Raw genomic sequence first — 13,704 nt, forward strand, 5'->3', positions numbered from 1 at the left:
ATAATGTTGAATCCTTGTATCACACCATTAAACATTTTATTTTATTTTTATTTATTTATTTATTTTTTTGAGACGGAGTTTCGCTCTTGTTACCCAGGCTGGAGTGCAATGGCTCGATCTCGGCTCACTGCAACCTCCGCCTCCTGGGTTCAGGCAATTCTCCTGCCTCCGCCTCTTGAGTAGCTGGGACTACAGGCACGCGCCACCACGCCCAGCTAATTTTTTGTATTTTTAGTAGAGACGGGGTTTCACCATGTTGACCAGGTTGGTCTCGATCTCTCGACCTAGCGATCCACCCGTCTTGGCCCTCAAAGTGCTGGTATTACACGCTTGAGCCACCGCGCCCGGCCTAAACATTTTATTTTTAAAATTCAAAACATAATGAGAGAGAGAAGAGAAATAGAGTGAGGCGGAAAGGGATGTTACTGTGTCGCCCAGGTTTGTCTGGACACCCAGGCTGAGCGTTTCTCCTGAGTAGCTGAGTAGTTTCTCCTGGACATCTCAGGTTGAGCGATACTTCCTGAGTAGCTGAGACCTCCCGCCCTTGCTCCCGTATCCCCGCTGTGTTCAAGCAGCAGGTGGAGACCCCACTCCTCCCGGGTCTGAGCATTCCTCCTGCATCCAGGCGGTGGCGTTAGGGAAGTCTCTGAAGCTGAGCACAGGGTGGACTCTCCCTCTTGAGCGATTGGGGAATAGAAAGGGTGAGGATTTCTATTGTGTTCTGTGGGCTGTCAGCATGAACTTGTACCTTCCGCTTAGGCAGAGCTTTGCATTTCACATTGTAGTTTGCATCCCCGTTGCAGAGAATACCAGGGCTTTTGAATGATCGCTCGGGCTTCCTGGCAAATCTGGCCTCCCAAACTTGAAAAACGGAGGCGCTGAGAGCGAGGCTGCGAAACTCACAGGTGTCGGCCGGCCCCGCCCTCTCCCAGTTTTGAAGGACAAGTTCTCTCCTCCACGAGCCCCGCCCCTACCTCGACCGGGCCATGCCCATCTCTTGTTAGGGTCTCTAGGCCCCGCCCCTACCTCGCCCAGGCCCCGCCCAGCCCCCCTCGAGCCGCCCAAGCACCGCCCACATCCCTTCGGGGCCTCTCAGGTTCCGCCACTACATTACACAGGCCCCGCCCACCCCCCTCGGGCCGCCGAGGACCCGCCTACCTCCCTTCGGGGCCGCCCAGGCCCCGCCCCTACCTCACACAGGCCCTACCGGCCCCCGTCGAGCCGCCCAGGCCTGGCTTCCGTCCTGCGCACTCAGGTTCGTGCAAACTTGGAAGCGGATCCCGTGGAGGGAACGTCCCACCGTTTGCTCGTGAGTTTCACCCTGTCTTGAATTAAGTCTCCGTTTCCCAGGTCCCAGGCGCTTCTATACGTGGGTCGTCGGGTCCCCACAGACCTGGAAATTCTCGCCCATCTTTCTTCACCCGGAGGAAATTGGGACGTTTCCACGAGAGTCCCGGGGTCGCTTCCTTTTGGGTTTAAAGTCGCTCTCAGGCTGGTCCCGTCCCCAGTTTTTCCTGTTATACGGCACTGTATACATTTCCTATGGCGTAGTTCTGCTCAGAACCTTTTTCTGACTCCTCCCGCCCCGCGCTTTTTGAAGTCCTCCCCTGAGGACTGGATTCCCGTCCTGGGCGCCTCCCAGCCTCGCCTTCCTCGGCCCCGGTCCCGGGGAGGCCGCGTGCTCTGCCTGGTCCTGGGATCCTGCAGACCCCACCGTTTCCTGAGGCGCCGTCCCCACACCTCCCTCCTCGTGAGGGTGTTAAAACGCGCGCTTTGAATGAAGAGAGCCCCAGAACAGGCTTTGTGTGGGAAACATGGCTGTTTATTCACCTGGGGGCAGTTGGGCTAAAGCCGAAAAGGGCCTTAATGAAGAGCACTGGGATAGGAGTTGGTTTTACAGGTTGAGGCAAATCTTTTAGGGAGGGGACGGCGTCCTACGGAGTAAGATCAGTTACAGTGGTGGGGGAAGGGGCAAGGAATATACATTACTGTAAGTTCAGTTACAATGGCGGTGGAGTAAGGCGGAAGAGTAGTTAAGATGGCGGGGCGGGGTGAGGAGTAGTCACATTAACACAACAGTTACGATGACAGGGTAGGGTGAGCCATCTTAACGGGGGAAGCTCCGCTGGGCTATCAGGGATAATGGGGAACCCAGGAGGGTAATTGGGGGTGATCAGCCAAGGCAGGCAGGATTTCAGTGTGTACTTGGTTAAGATGTCAATGACCTTCTACCTTATCATCAAAACATAGTTTAACTAGTTAGTCTGTTTTTCAGTTTTCTTTTCTTAGGTCATTCATTAAAATCTCCAGCTGTGAGCTCTTAAGTTCATGTTTCCCTCAAGGCCCTCTGGTTCATTCTGGAGATATGTTGGAAGATTCTTTGTTGTTGTGGGAGAAAAATGTTTGAAGACTCGATCCCTGCCTGATCTGGGTTCCCAGGACCTCTCTGACCTCATCTCCTGCCTGTGTCCTCCTCGCTCCCTCTGCTCCAGCCACACAGGCCCCTTTCCTGTTCCTGGGGCCGAGGTTGCTCCTGCCTCAAGGCCCTCAGGTGGCCTGTGTCTCTGCTGGAACTCCGTGGCCCTGCAAGTGCAGGGGCAGGCACGCCTTTCTCCCTGGTGTCTGTTCTGATATCACCTCCCAGTGGGGACTTCTGTGACCCACCTCCCAATGAGCACTGCAGCCACACCCTCACCCCACCTCTGGCCCATATTGGCTGTTCTGCATGCTTCTTTTTTATTCTTCACCTTCCACCGCCTCGGTACTGGTGATCCAAGGCCCCAGGGGGAGAGCAGAGCCTAATCGGGGCTGCGCTGGGCTCGCCTCCTCCTCCTCTGAGTGGATCTCAACTGTGGCTTCACAGGAGAATGCTGGGGAATTTACACGATATCTTTTATGCTCCAGAGATTCTCCTTCACACACTCAGGGTAGGCCTGCGTTGTTTCTTTCTTTTCTGTTTTATTATTATTATTATTAACTTATTTTTTTGAGACGGAGTTTTGCTGTTGTTACCCAGACTGGAGTGCAATGGCGCGATCTGGGCTCACCGCAGCCTCAACCTCCCAAAGTGCTGGGATTACAGGCGTGAGCCACCACGCCCGGCCCTATTACTGTTTTTTCTGAGAGAAAGTTGCACTCTTGTTGCCCAGCCTGGAGTGCAATGCTGCAATCTCCACCTGTGGGATTCAAGTGATTCTTCTGCGTCAGCCTCCCAAATAGCTGGAATCACAGGCATGCACCACCATGCCCAGCTAATTTTGTCTTTTTAGTAGACATGGGGTTTTTCTATGTTGGTCAGCCTTGTCTGGAACTCCCGAGCTCAGGTGATCTGCCTTCCTTGGCCTCCCAAAGTGCTGGGATTACAGGCATGAGCCACCACGACCAGCCTTAACTTGATTTGGTGTTTTTGACAATCAGTGATTTGTTCTCATCCGCAGTGCCGGCCTGTAGGTTTCTGAAAGTGGTAACAGGTACCCAGGTAAACACAGTATAGAGCTTATTTGGTGACTCTTCATCCTCATTACATTGTCTGGACAACCGCACGTGGACGTGGTGTGGGACATTCCTTATTCCTTTGGCCGGGACAGCTTTGTTGAGCCTGGAGTCAGTGCACGCACCTGGACTTCCCATCTCCTTCATGGGAAATTTATGAATGTTGTTGAGCGCGCGAGGGGCACGCTTGAAGCCTACCCCGTGGATGCGCTTGTGAATGCTGATGGTGCAGTCTCGGGTCACCGCCTCATTGGGGGCAGAACGGGTTTTTCTTCTCCCCACACCTGTTTGCGGGAGCCATTCTGCCGGGTCCAAGTTGGAAAGCTTGCTGACTTTGAATAATGTTTAAGGTTTGCTCTGTGTCCATCATTGAGCAGCAAGGTTTTTTTGGTTGTTTTTTGTTTCTTGCTGGAGTGTAGTTGTGGGATCTTGGCTCACTGCAACCTCCTCCTCCTGGGATTAAGGAATTCTCCTGCCTGAGGCTCCAGAGTAGGTGGGATTAGAGACACCCACCGCCATGCACGGCTAAGTTTTGTATTTTTAGTAGAGATGGGGTTTTAGCATATTGGCCAGCCTGATCTCTTGGCCAGGTGTTCTCCTACTGCTGACCTTGTGATCTGCCTGCCCTGGCTTCCCAAAGTTCTGGTATTACAGGCTGAGCCACCATGCCTGGACTTTTTTTGTTAAAGATAGAGTCTCATTCTTGTCACCCAGGCTGGACTGTAGTGGTGCAATGTTAACTCATTGCAACCTTTACCCCCTGGGCTCAAGTGATCCTCCCACCTCAGCCTCATGATAAGCTGGGAGCACAGACACAGAGATGTGTACCAGCATGCTTGGCTAAGTGTTTGTATTTTTCATAGAGATGGCGTTTCACCATGTTGCCCAGGCTGGTCTCCAACTCCTTGCTCAAGGCATCCACCTCTCTTGGCCTTCCAGAGTCCTGGGATTAAAGTTCTGAGCCACCACACTCAGCGTTTGCGTGGGCTTTGGTAAGGGCTAGGTCTGTGCCCTGTAGGGGAGCTCATTCCATCCCAGCTCCCCACTGATTCAGTGTGTCTGGGAGCTTCTCCAGGAGGGAAGCATGTTCTGAAGAGAGGGATGAAAAAATCACTTTGTTTTCTTCTAGGAGTTTATCATCCCTGGTGCAGTGGGCAGCAGAGGGAACCCTATTTCCTCAGGGTGAGGTCTCCTTTGTATGTGTCATTGTGTTCCAGGGAGGGGGTTAATTCTAAGCAGTAAACAGCATATTTTTAACATTCAGGACTGACTTCTAATGACTCTTGATACGTGAGGAAGAGCCCCGGAAGAGGAAGAGGAAAGCAAAGGAGTCAGGGATGGCTCTTCCTCAGGTGAGATGATCTTCTCTGTGGATTGTTCGTCTCCTTCCTTTCAGAAATGCTGGGCCTTGGAGTTGAGAATCTTCTCTGAGTCTGAAGCGTCCTGCCTGCCAGGTTTGCTGGCACTCACGCATGCCTTCCCTCAGTCCTTCTCTTGTCAACTAGATTCCATCTCTGGTGACCCAGTGACAGGAGCGTGGGAAGAGGCTACACTGGGAATGGTCCTGGGAAGGGCTGACCCCAGATGTGGATGGAGACGGGGTGTGGGCCCCATGGTGTCAGGGCTCCTGGGCAGCAGGGATCGTCCAGGGGCCACATCTGATGCCCCATCAGCTCTCTGTAGACCAGGAGTAGAGCAGCTGCCAGTAAAAGTCATGTATTAATGTGCACAAAGTACGTGGTAAATTCCAGAAAGGGAGTCCAATAAGGGGAAGTCTTTTCTGCCTGATTTTATGCTACATGTTGAGGTAATTGAGTCAGTTTCTGTGTTTCTGACGCCAACCATCTTACTTATTAGAATGGAGTGTTAATACACAGACATGAATGATACAAGGTGTTTTATTCCATTAGTTTAAGTATGTGAAACCAACCCAAATCATAGCAGGAGAATCATGAAAACATTCTTTTGTTTGTTTTAGAGACAAAGTTTCCCTCTTGTTACCCAGGCTGGAGTGCAATGGCACGATCTCGGCTCAATGCAACCTCCGCCTCCTGGGTTCAGGCAATTCTCCTGCCTCAGCCTCCTGAGTAGTTGGGATTACAGGCACGCACCACCATGCCCAGCTAATTTTTTGTATTTTTAGTAGAGACGGTGTTTCACCTTGTTGTCCAGGATGGTCACGATCTCTTGAGCTCGTGATCCACCTGCCCTGGCCTCCCAAAGTGCTGGGAATATAGGCATCAGCCACTGCGGTTGGCCTCATTAAACCATTCTTAGTGCATTAAGCTCATGGAGACTGTGGTGTTGCTGTGGAAAGGTTTTGAAACAGCCATTTTTAGTAAAAATGGTTCTAATGTTCTTAAATATGGGAGCAGGACTTCATTTTTATCCTAAAGGATGGAGCCATATTCTCATTCTACCTGTTATTGTTATTATTATTTTAGAGAAAGCGTTGCTCTGTCATTCAGGCCGGAGTGCAGTGGTGTGATCTCGGCTCACTGCAACCTCTGCCTCCCTGGTTCATGTGATTCTCCCGCTTCAGTCTCCCAAATAGCTGCCATTATAGGCCCCTGCCACCACACCCAGCTAATTCTTCCTTGTTTTTAGTAGAGATGGGCTTTTACCACACTGGTCACGCTGGACTCAAACTCCTGACCTCAGATGATGCACTTGACTTAGGCTCCCAGAGTGCTGGGATTACAGGTGTGGCCACTGTGCCCAGCCCCACCAATTATTATTTAATAAACGTTTTTGTAGTTAAACACCACGTGATGTACGTATTTGTTTTGTGTAAAGCTCCAGGCAGAGCTGCAGCTGAGCCTCTTGGCCATAAAGCTCCTCCTTCCCCTGTCACGTCCTTCACCCTCCTTCCAGCCTCACCGGGGACCCACTACTGTCAGTTCTGTGTCAGGTGTCAGGGGAAGTCTTATAATCGCGTATTTCTGCATCTGTATGAGACTTTTAGAAAACATCTGCAATGATAAAAAAAATTTCCTCTGATACTTATTTTTTACCTTTAGGCTCCGTGTGAAGGTTTGTCACATAGGTAGGCTCCTGTCATCGGGGATCATTTCATCACCTTACCTAATAATTATTTTTTATTTACCTTTTTTATTATTTGGGACGGGAGTCTCGCTTGTCACCCAGGCTAAAGTGCTGTGGCAGAATCTTGGCTGACTGCATCCTCCACCTCCCGGGTTCAAGCAAGTCTCTGCCTCAGCCTTTCAAGCACCTGGAATTGTAGGTGCCCGCCACACCACCTGGCTAATATTTGTATTTTTAGTAGAGATGGGGTTTTACCCTCTTGACCAGGCTGGTCTCAAACTCCTGACCTGAAGATCTGCCGACTTTGATCTCCCAAAGTGCTGGAATTACAGGCATGACTAACTGCACCTTGCTGTTTAGCTTTTTTTTTTTTTTAGACTAAGTTTTTCCTTTGTCACTGAGGCTGGAGTATAACGGCATAATCTTGACTCACTGCAACCTCTACCTCTTGGGTTCAAGGGATTCTCCTGCCTCAGCCTCCTGAGTAGCTGGGATTACAGGTATGTGACACCATACCAGACTAATTTTTGTATTTTTAGTAGAGACAGGGTTTCACCATGTTGGTCAGGCTAGTCTCAAACGTCTGACCTCGTGATCTGCCCACTTTGGCCTCCCAAAGTGCTTGGATTACAGACATGAGCCACTTTGACTGGCCAATTTTTGTATTTTTAGTAGGGACAGGGTTTCACCATGTTCACTACACTGGTCTTATACTGCTGAGCTCAGGTGATCCACGCACCAAAGCCTTCCAAAGTGCTGGGATTACAGCCATTGCCGTCACGCCCAATTGAATTGTATTTTCTGATTTTTCACTGTGGATATTCTCATTTCTGAAAACATCATTCATGTTCTGTCTCATGTAGATACAAAATGTTACTTGGTGTGTCAATAAAATTTTCAAACATCTCTTTAGTGAAAACACTGCCTTGATTTTTTGGTTTGTGTATTTCTTTTTTTTTTTCATTGAACACATTTAATAGCTGCTGTGTGTATTTCTTGTATTATCCACAAACACAAGAAATCTATACCAAGAGGGCATCATGACCTCTTCAAAAAGCATAATAAATACAACTGGGAAGACATAATGTGGTGAAAAATCCCTTTCTCCCTTTTTCAGAATATTTCCTACAATTAAATCTTTACTTTTGGCCAGGCACGGTGGCCCAAGCCTGTAATCCCAGCACTTTGGGAGGCCAAGGCGGGTGGATCACAAGGTCAGTAGATCCAGACCATCCTGGTCAACATGGTGAAACCCCATCTCTACTAAAAATACAAAAATTAGCTGAGCATGGTGGCACGTGCCTGTAATACCAGCCACTCAAGAAGCTGAGGCAGGAGAATTGCCTGAACCCAAGAGGCGGAGGTTGCGGTGAGCGGAGATCGCGCCATTGCACTCCAGCCTGGGTAACAAAAGCAAAACTCCGTCTCAAAAAAAAAAAAAAAAAAAAAAAATCCGTGCTTTCACCTCTGTCCTCTTGTCATTCTCTGTAAAGATCAGAACTCCTCCCATAACCATGTGGTTAAAATGTGTTTTCATTTCAGGGTCTATTGACATTCAGGGATGTGACCATAGAATTCTCTCAGGATGAGTGGAGATGCCTGCACCCTGCTCAGAAGACTTTATACAGGGACGTGATGCTGGAGAACTACAGGAACCTGGTCTCCCTGGGTGAGTCCAACTGTCCCCGGAAGTGGGGACGTGCCCTTGCGTATGTTTGTATTTTCTCTTGCTGCCTCCTGGGAGCCACATCCTGGCTTGCCTAAAATGGAAGCCGTATTGATTTCGAAATGAAAAGCTTCTGGATTTTACCTGTCTGTTTTGTTTAGATGTTGTGTATTCTTCCTGATACCTCACAGTGGTTTCCAGAAGTAAAGTAGGCAAAAACCTGATGGCAGGCCAGGTGCAGTGACTCAGGCCTGTCATCCCAGCACTGTGGGAAGCTGAAGCTTGTGGATGGCTTCGGGTCAGGAGTTCAAGACCAGCCTGGCCAACATGGAGAAACCCCATCTCTACCAAAAATGCAAAAATTAGCCAGGCATGGTTGTGCCCTCCAGTAATTCTAGATACCAGAAACGCTGAGGAAGTAGAATCCCTGAACCTGGGAGGCAAAGGTTGCGGTGAGATGAGATCACGCCGCTGCACTCCAGCACAAGCTACAGAGCAAGACTCTGTCTCAAGAAAACAAAAGCAAAACCTTCTGGCAGACTTTAAAAATACCAGTTCCCTGTTTGTTGCTCCTGTGCTGTTCACTCAGTAGTTCCTAGAAAGAAGCGTGATTTCCACATATTACAATGCTCTCTAAGCATTCCGAAGGAGGCAGGCAGTGGAGCAGTGTGAAATATTTTCCTCGATCCATCTGGAATGTCTTCTTTCCAACTGGGACACTAGACAAGCTACAGCACAGAGGCAGGAGAATTCCCTGAACCCAGGAGGTGGAGGCTGCAGTGAGCCGAGATTGCGCCATTGCTCTCCAGCCTGGGTAACAAGAGAAAAAAACCCCGTCTCAAAAAAAAAAAAAGAAAGAAAAAGAAAAGCTCCAGCACATCACATTTCTTTCTTTTTACAAGCAGGAGCCTCTTTCTGACCTGTTGTCTCCATGATGAAGCCAGGGAAAGAGCCCTGGACTGTGGAGAGTCAAGTAAAAATAGCAGAAAAATCTAGATGGGTGGGAATGTACTACAGCTGTAATCACAAGTGGGAGCTACGATGGGCAGAGTAGAAACTGCACCTTCAAATAGTGTGTGGGGATGTGTGGCCAAAAAAAACGATGAGCTTATGTCCTTTGCAGCCACCTGGATAAAGCTGGAGACCATCATTTTCAGCAAAATGGCACAAGAACAGAAAATCAAACACTGCATGTTCTCATTCATAATTGAGTGTTGGACAGTGAGAACACATGGACACAGGGAGGGAAACATCACACACTAGGGGAGGGATGGCAGGGGTGGGGGACTAAGGGAGGGAGAGCATTAGGAGAAATACCTAATGCAGATAACGGGGTGATGGATGCAGCAAAGCACCATGGCACGTGGATACCTTTGTAACTAACCTGCTTGTTCTGCACGTGTACCCCAGAACTTAAAGTATAATAATAATAAATAAATATAGGAAATACATAAAGAAGTAAATAGTGAGTGAGGAAACTGCAAGCGGGAGAGTTCTATGGAAAAAGGAAAGCTTAAATTCTGAGATCTCTGAATGGACACCTTTCTTTGTCCCCACTTGTCCTTCGTTTGCTATTTATTTATTTTTGAGATGACATCTTGCTCTTTTGCCTAGGCTGGAGTGCCGTGGCACATAGTTCACTGCAACCTCTGCCGCCTGGGTTCAACATGATTCTTTTGCCCAAGCCTTTCAGGTAGCTGGGACTTCAGGTGTGCACCACCAGCACACCTGGCTAATTTTTGTATTTTTAGCAGAGGCAAGGTTTCACTGCGTTGGCCAGGCTGGTCTGGAACTCCTGACCTCAGGTGATCCACCCCCCTCGGCCTCCCACAGTGCTGGGATTGTAGGTGTGAAACACTGCGCCCGGCCCCTCTGCCCTTCAGATGTGCAGTAGTTTGATCTTTGGGCGTTCTGGCGGTGCTGCAGCTCAGAGACAAAGGCAGAGTCTTTATCCTGTTGGCAACACCCTGTCATCTGGCTTCTGTGGCCTCTTTGGTTTCTTGCCTCTGTGGCTCAGGGAGGGCTGTCAAAGGGTTTGTTTCCCCTGCGGTCTCCTCTGTACTTGATTCCATGTGATGCTCTGTTCTCTGTCCCTGTAGCTCAGAACTGAGGCCTCCGTACACCTGCCCCTTGACCTATTCAGGTTCCATCCCATTTTCTGTACTCGCAACACCTAATCAGGAGATGGGAAATACGGGCTTTTCCTTTTTTGCATCTGGGGCCCGTAACAATGCCCAGAGCTTTCTCTGCTTGTTTAAATACTCTACTTGTCTATTTGGGGAAAAATGAATAAAAAAGTAAAAAAGGCCACATATGTTGGCTCACACCTGTCATCCCTTTACTTTGAGAGGCTGAGGAAGGCGGATCACTTTAGGTCAGGAGTTTGAGACCAGCCTGGCAACATGGTGAAACCCCATCCCGACCGAAAATGCAAAAAGTAGCTGGGTGTGATGGTGTGTGCCTTTTATTCCAGCTACTTGGGAGACTGAGGCAGGAGAATCTCTTGAACCTGAGAGCCGGAGGAGGCAGTGAGCTAAAATTTCACCCCTGCACTCCAGCCTGGGTGACAGAGCAAGACTCTGTCCTCCCACAAAAAAAAAAAAAATCAGAAATGCTTTTCCTACTCTCACATGCCACCTTGCACTGAACGCCTCAATTCTGATGACGAGAAGTGGATTTCTTCCCAATTACATCCAAATCTTGAATGGACACAAACTGAATTTCTTGTAGTTTAATTCAGTTCTGACACTGTCTACCCGGAGTTAGAGTCAGATCTCACAGGTGAAGGGTTGAGTTCCCAGGCCAGCAAGGGCGGCCCCGGACCTCATAGAGCCGTTGCAAGTGTAGATTGTCACATTCCTCTGACCAACCAGCTGTAAGTTGGGTTCCCTCAACCCCTTTCTTTGGTTTGATTGCTTTGCTAGGGTGGCTCACAAAACTCAGTGAAACACCTTCTTGGGTTCATGATAAAGAATGTTTCACAGGACACAGAAGGACAGCCAGATGAGAAGATTCACAGAGTGAGGCACTACATTGTAAACGAATAGTCATTCTCTGATAAAACAGTTCCACACATTATTGATATAAAAAAAGAACACATAGATTATCATAAAAAATAGGAAAATGAGCTGTACGTACTCAGTGGCTCATGCTTGTAATCCCAGCATCTTGGGAGGCCAGGTGAATCATGAGGTTAGGGGTTCGAGACCAGCCTGGCCAACAGTGTGAAACCCTGTCTCTACTAAAAATACAAAAATTAGCTGGGCGTGATGCCACACACCTGTAGTCCCAGCTACTCTGGAGGCTGAGGTGGGAGAATCACTTGAACCTAGGAGGTGAAGGTTGCAGTGAGCCAACATCATGTCACTGCACTCCAGCCTGGTGACAGAGGAAAGCTCCGTCTCAAAAAAAAATAGAAAAATGGTTATTAAATTAATAAAATCCAAGATCATGTGTAATATATAAAAATGTACTGGATGAACATAGAAGTAGCTTAAACAAATATCAGTGCACATAAAACCAGAGCCGTCTTTGCAGTGAGCTGTGCTCCACACAAGGACCATGGGAAGATTACGGGTGTGCCATGCTCCAGGCTCCTGCGTGTGTTCAGCATTTGGAATCTCTCGTATCCCCCACAGTTTAGCGATTTGCATGGAGGCTTCACCACGTAGTCATGATTGGTATTAACTCAGTCTCCAGCCCCATTTCCCTTCTTGGAGGATGGTGGATGGCAGTGACTTTTCCATGCTTCTAAGCCTGGCCTGGTCTTGCTGGTGATCAGTCCCATCCAGGAGACCTCAGAGGTTTCCTCATAAGGACAAATGGCCCTCCCATCACCCGGGACATCTCACGGTCTTCGGAGCTCTGTGTCTGAAACTGGGAAAGAGACCAATATATGCATCTCTTATGTCACAGGGTTCCTCAGCCATTCTCCGGTTATGCTTCACCTACACTACTAGTGTGTGTCACAGAGGAGTGGGTAGATTTTTCTGCGATGGTTACTCAGCTGAGTGGGAAAGACAGTTAACAGGAAGGCCGTATGTTGCATCCTGAGGTCCTCTTGGAAGTACGGCTCACAGGGAAGACGCCTCTGGTTTGAAGTTCACTGTTACGTGTTTAAGCCGCTGCTACTTTCATCTGATACATTTCTACATATTACACACGATTCTAGATTTTATCGATTTATAATCAGTTTCTTTTTTGTGTGTGTGACGGAGTCTCGTTCAGTCACTCAGACTGGCATGCAGTGGTGCAATCTCAGCTCACTGTAGCCACTGCCCACTGGGTTCAAGTGATTGTCCTGCCTCAGCCTCCTGAGTAAGTGCGATTACAGGTGTGTACCAGCACGCCCAGCTAATTTTTGTATTTTTAGTAGAGATGGAGTTTTACTCTGTTGGCCAGGCTCGTCTCAAACTTCTGACCTGAAGTGATCCACAAGCTTAAGCCTCCCACAGTGCTGGGAATACAGCGTGAGCCACGCGCCCAACCTCCCACAGTGCCGGGAATACAGCGTGAGCCACGCGCCCAACCTCCCACAGTGCCGGGAATACAGCGTGAGCCACGCGCCCAACCTCCCACAGTGCCGGGAATACAGCGTGAGCCACGCGCCCAACCTCCCACAGTGCCGGGAATACAGCGTGAGCCAGGCACCCGGCCTCCCACACTGCCAGGATTACACCATGAGCCAAGCACCCGGCCTCCGTCTTCATTTTTATTCGTCAGGTCTCTTGTTTTTTCTGTTATGGAAGGTCTTATGTTGAAATCATCTAGTATTACAGTGGAGCAGTTCATTTGATTCTGTAAACATTGGCTTTAAATATGGAGCTCTGATATTTATACATATGTATCTCTAGTTCTTATATATTAATGATGAATTGACCCTATTATCATGATATAATTTTTTTTTCTTGTCTCCAATAAAATAGTTTCGAGTTAAAACGTATTTTAGTATTGCCAGCTCTCCTCTCTCTGGATGACAGTTGCTTGGGATATTATGTTTTATCTTTTGTGTTATTTTCTATTAAAAAATTTTGAGATACAGTGTCTTGCTCTGTCCCCCAGGGTGGAGTGCAATGGTGTCATCATGGCTTACTGAAACTTTGAATTCCAGTGATTGTCCCGCCTCAGCCTCCCTGGGTAGCTGGTACAGGTGCATGCCACCATGGCGGGCCAATGTTTTAGGTTGTTTTTTTTTTTTTGTAGATACAGTGTCTTGCTGTGTTGTTGAACTTGGTCTTGAGATCCTCCTCAGCCTCCTGCATACCTGAGATGACAGGCCTCAACTCTCATATTAACTGTTGGCTTTTATTTTTTAAATTGTAGCATATGTGTGTCCTTAGGGCTAATACGAGTCTTCTGTGGACAACACGTAGTTGGCTCCTGTTGATTCAGCCAGTCTTTTTCTTCTGAGTGCAGAGTTAAGTATTTACATTTGAAGTATTACTGATGGAGAAGACCTTACCGTTGCCTTTCTGTTACCTGTTATCTGTCATTCTTGTAGG

At 48.5% G+C, this 13,704-nt stretch overlaps 1 protein-coding gene across 2 annotated transcripts in view; it reads left to right on the forward strand.

Moving 5' to 3' along the window:
- The window catches only part of LOC103790050 (uncharacterized), a 60,474-nt gene that overhangs the window by 25,218 nt on the left and 21,552 nt on the right, over positions 1-13,704 (forward strand). The window contains exons 1-3 of one of the 2 annotated variants that reach the window (XM_078361227.1): positions 1,248-1,309; positions 4,757-4,844; positions 8,080-8,206. In XM_078361227.1, the coding sequence (XP_078217353.1) occupies positions 4,830-4,844; positions 8,080-8,206 (142 nt within the window). In that variant the 5' untranslated portion in view covers positions 1,248-1,309; positions 4,757-4,829. Of the gene's footprint in view, positions 1-1,247; positions 1,310-4,756; positions 4,845-8,079; positions 8,207-13,704 lie in introns of those variants that run through there. The other variant, XM_078361226.1, reaches the window with a different exon arrangement.

This window comes from Callithrix jacchus, chromosome 22 (assembly GCF_049354715.1).
Source record: "Callithrix jacchus isolate 240 chromosome 22, calJac240_pri, whole genome shotgun sequence".
Classification (NCBI taxonomy): domain Eukaryota; kingdom Metazoa; phylum Chordata; class Mammalia; order Primates; family Cebidae; genus Callithrix; species Callithrix jacchus.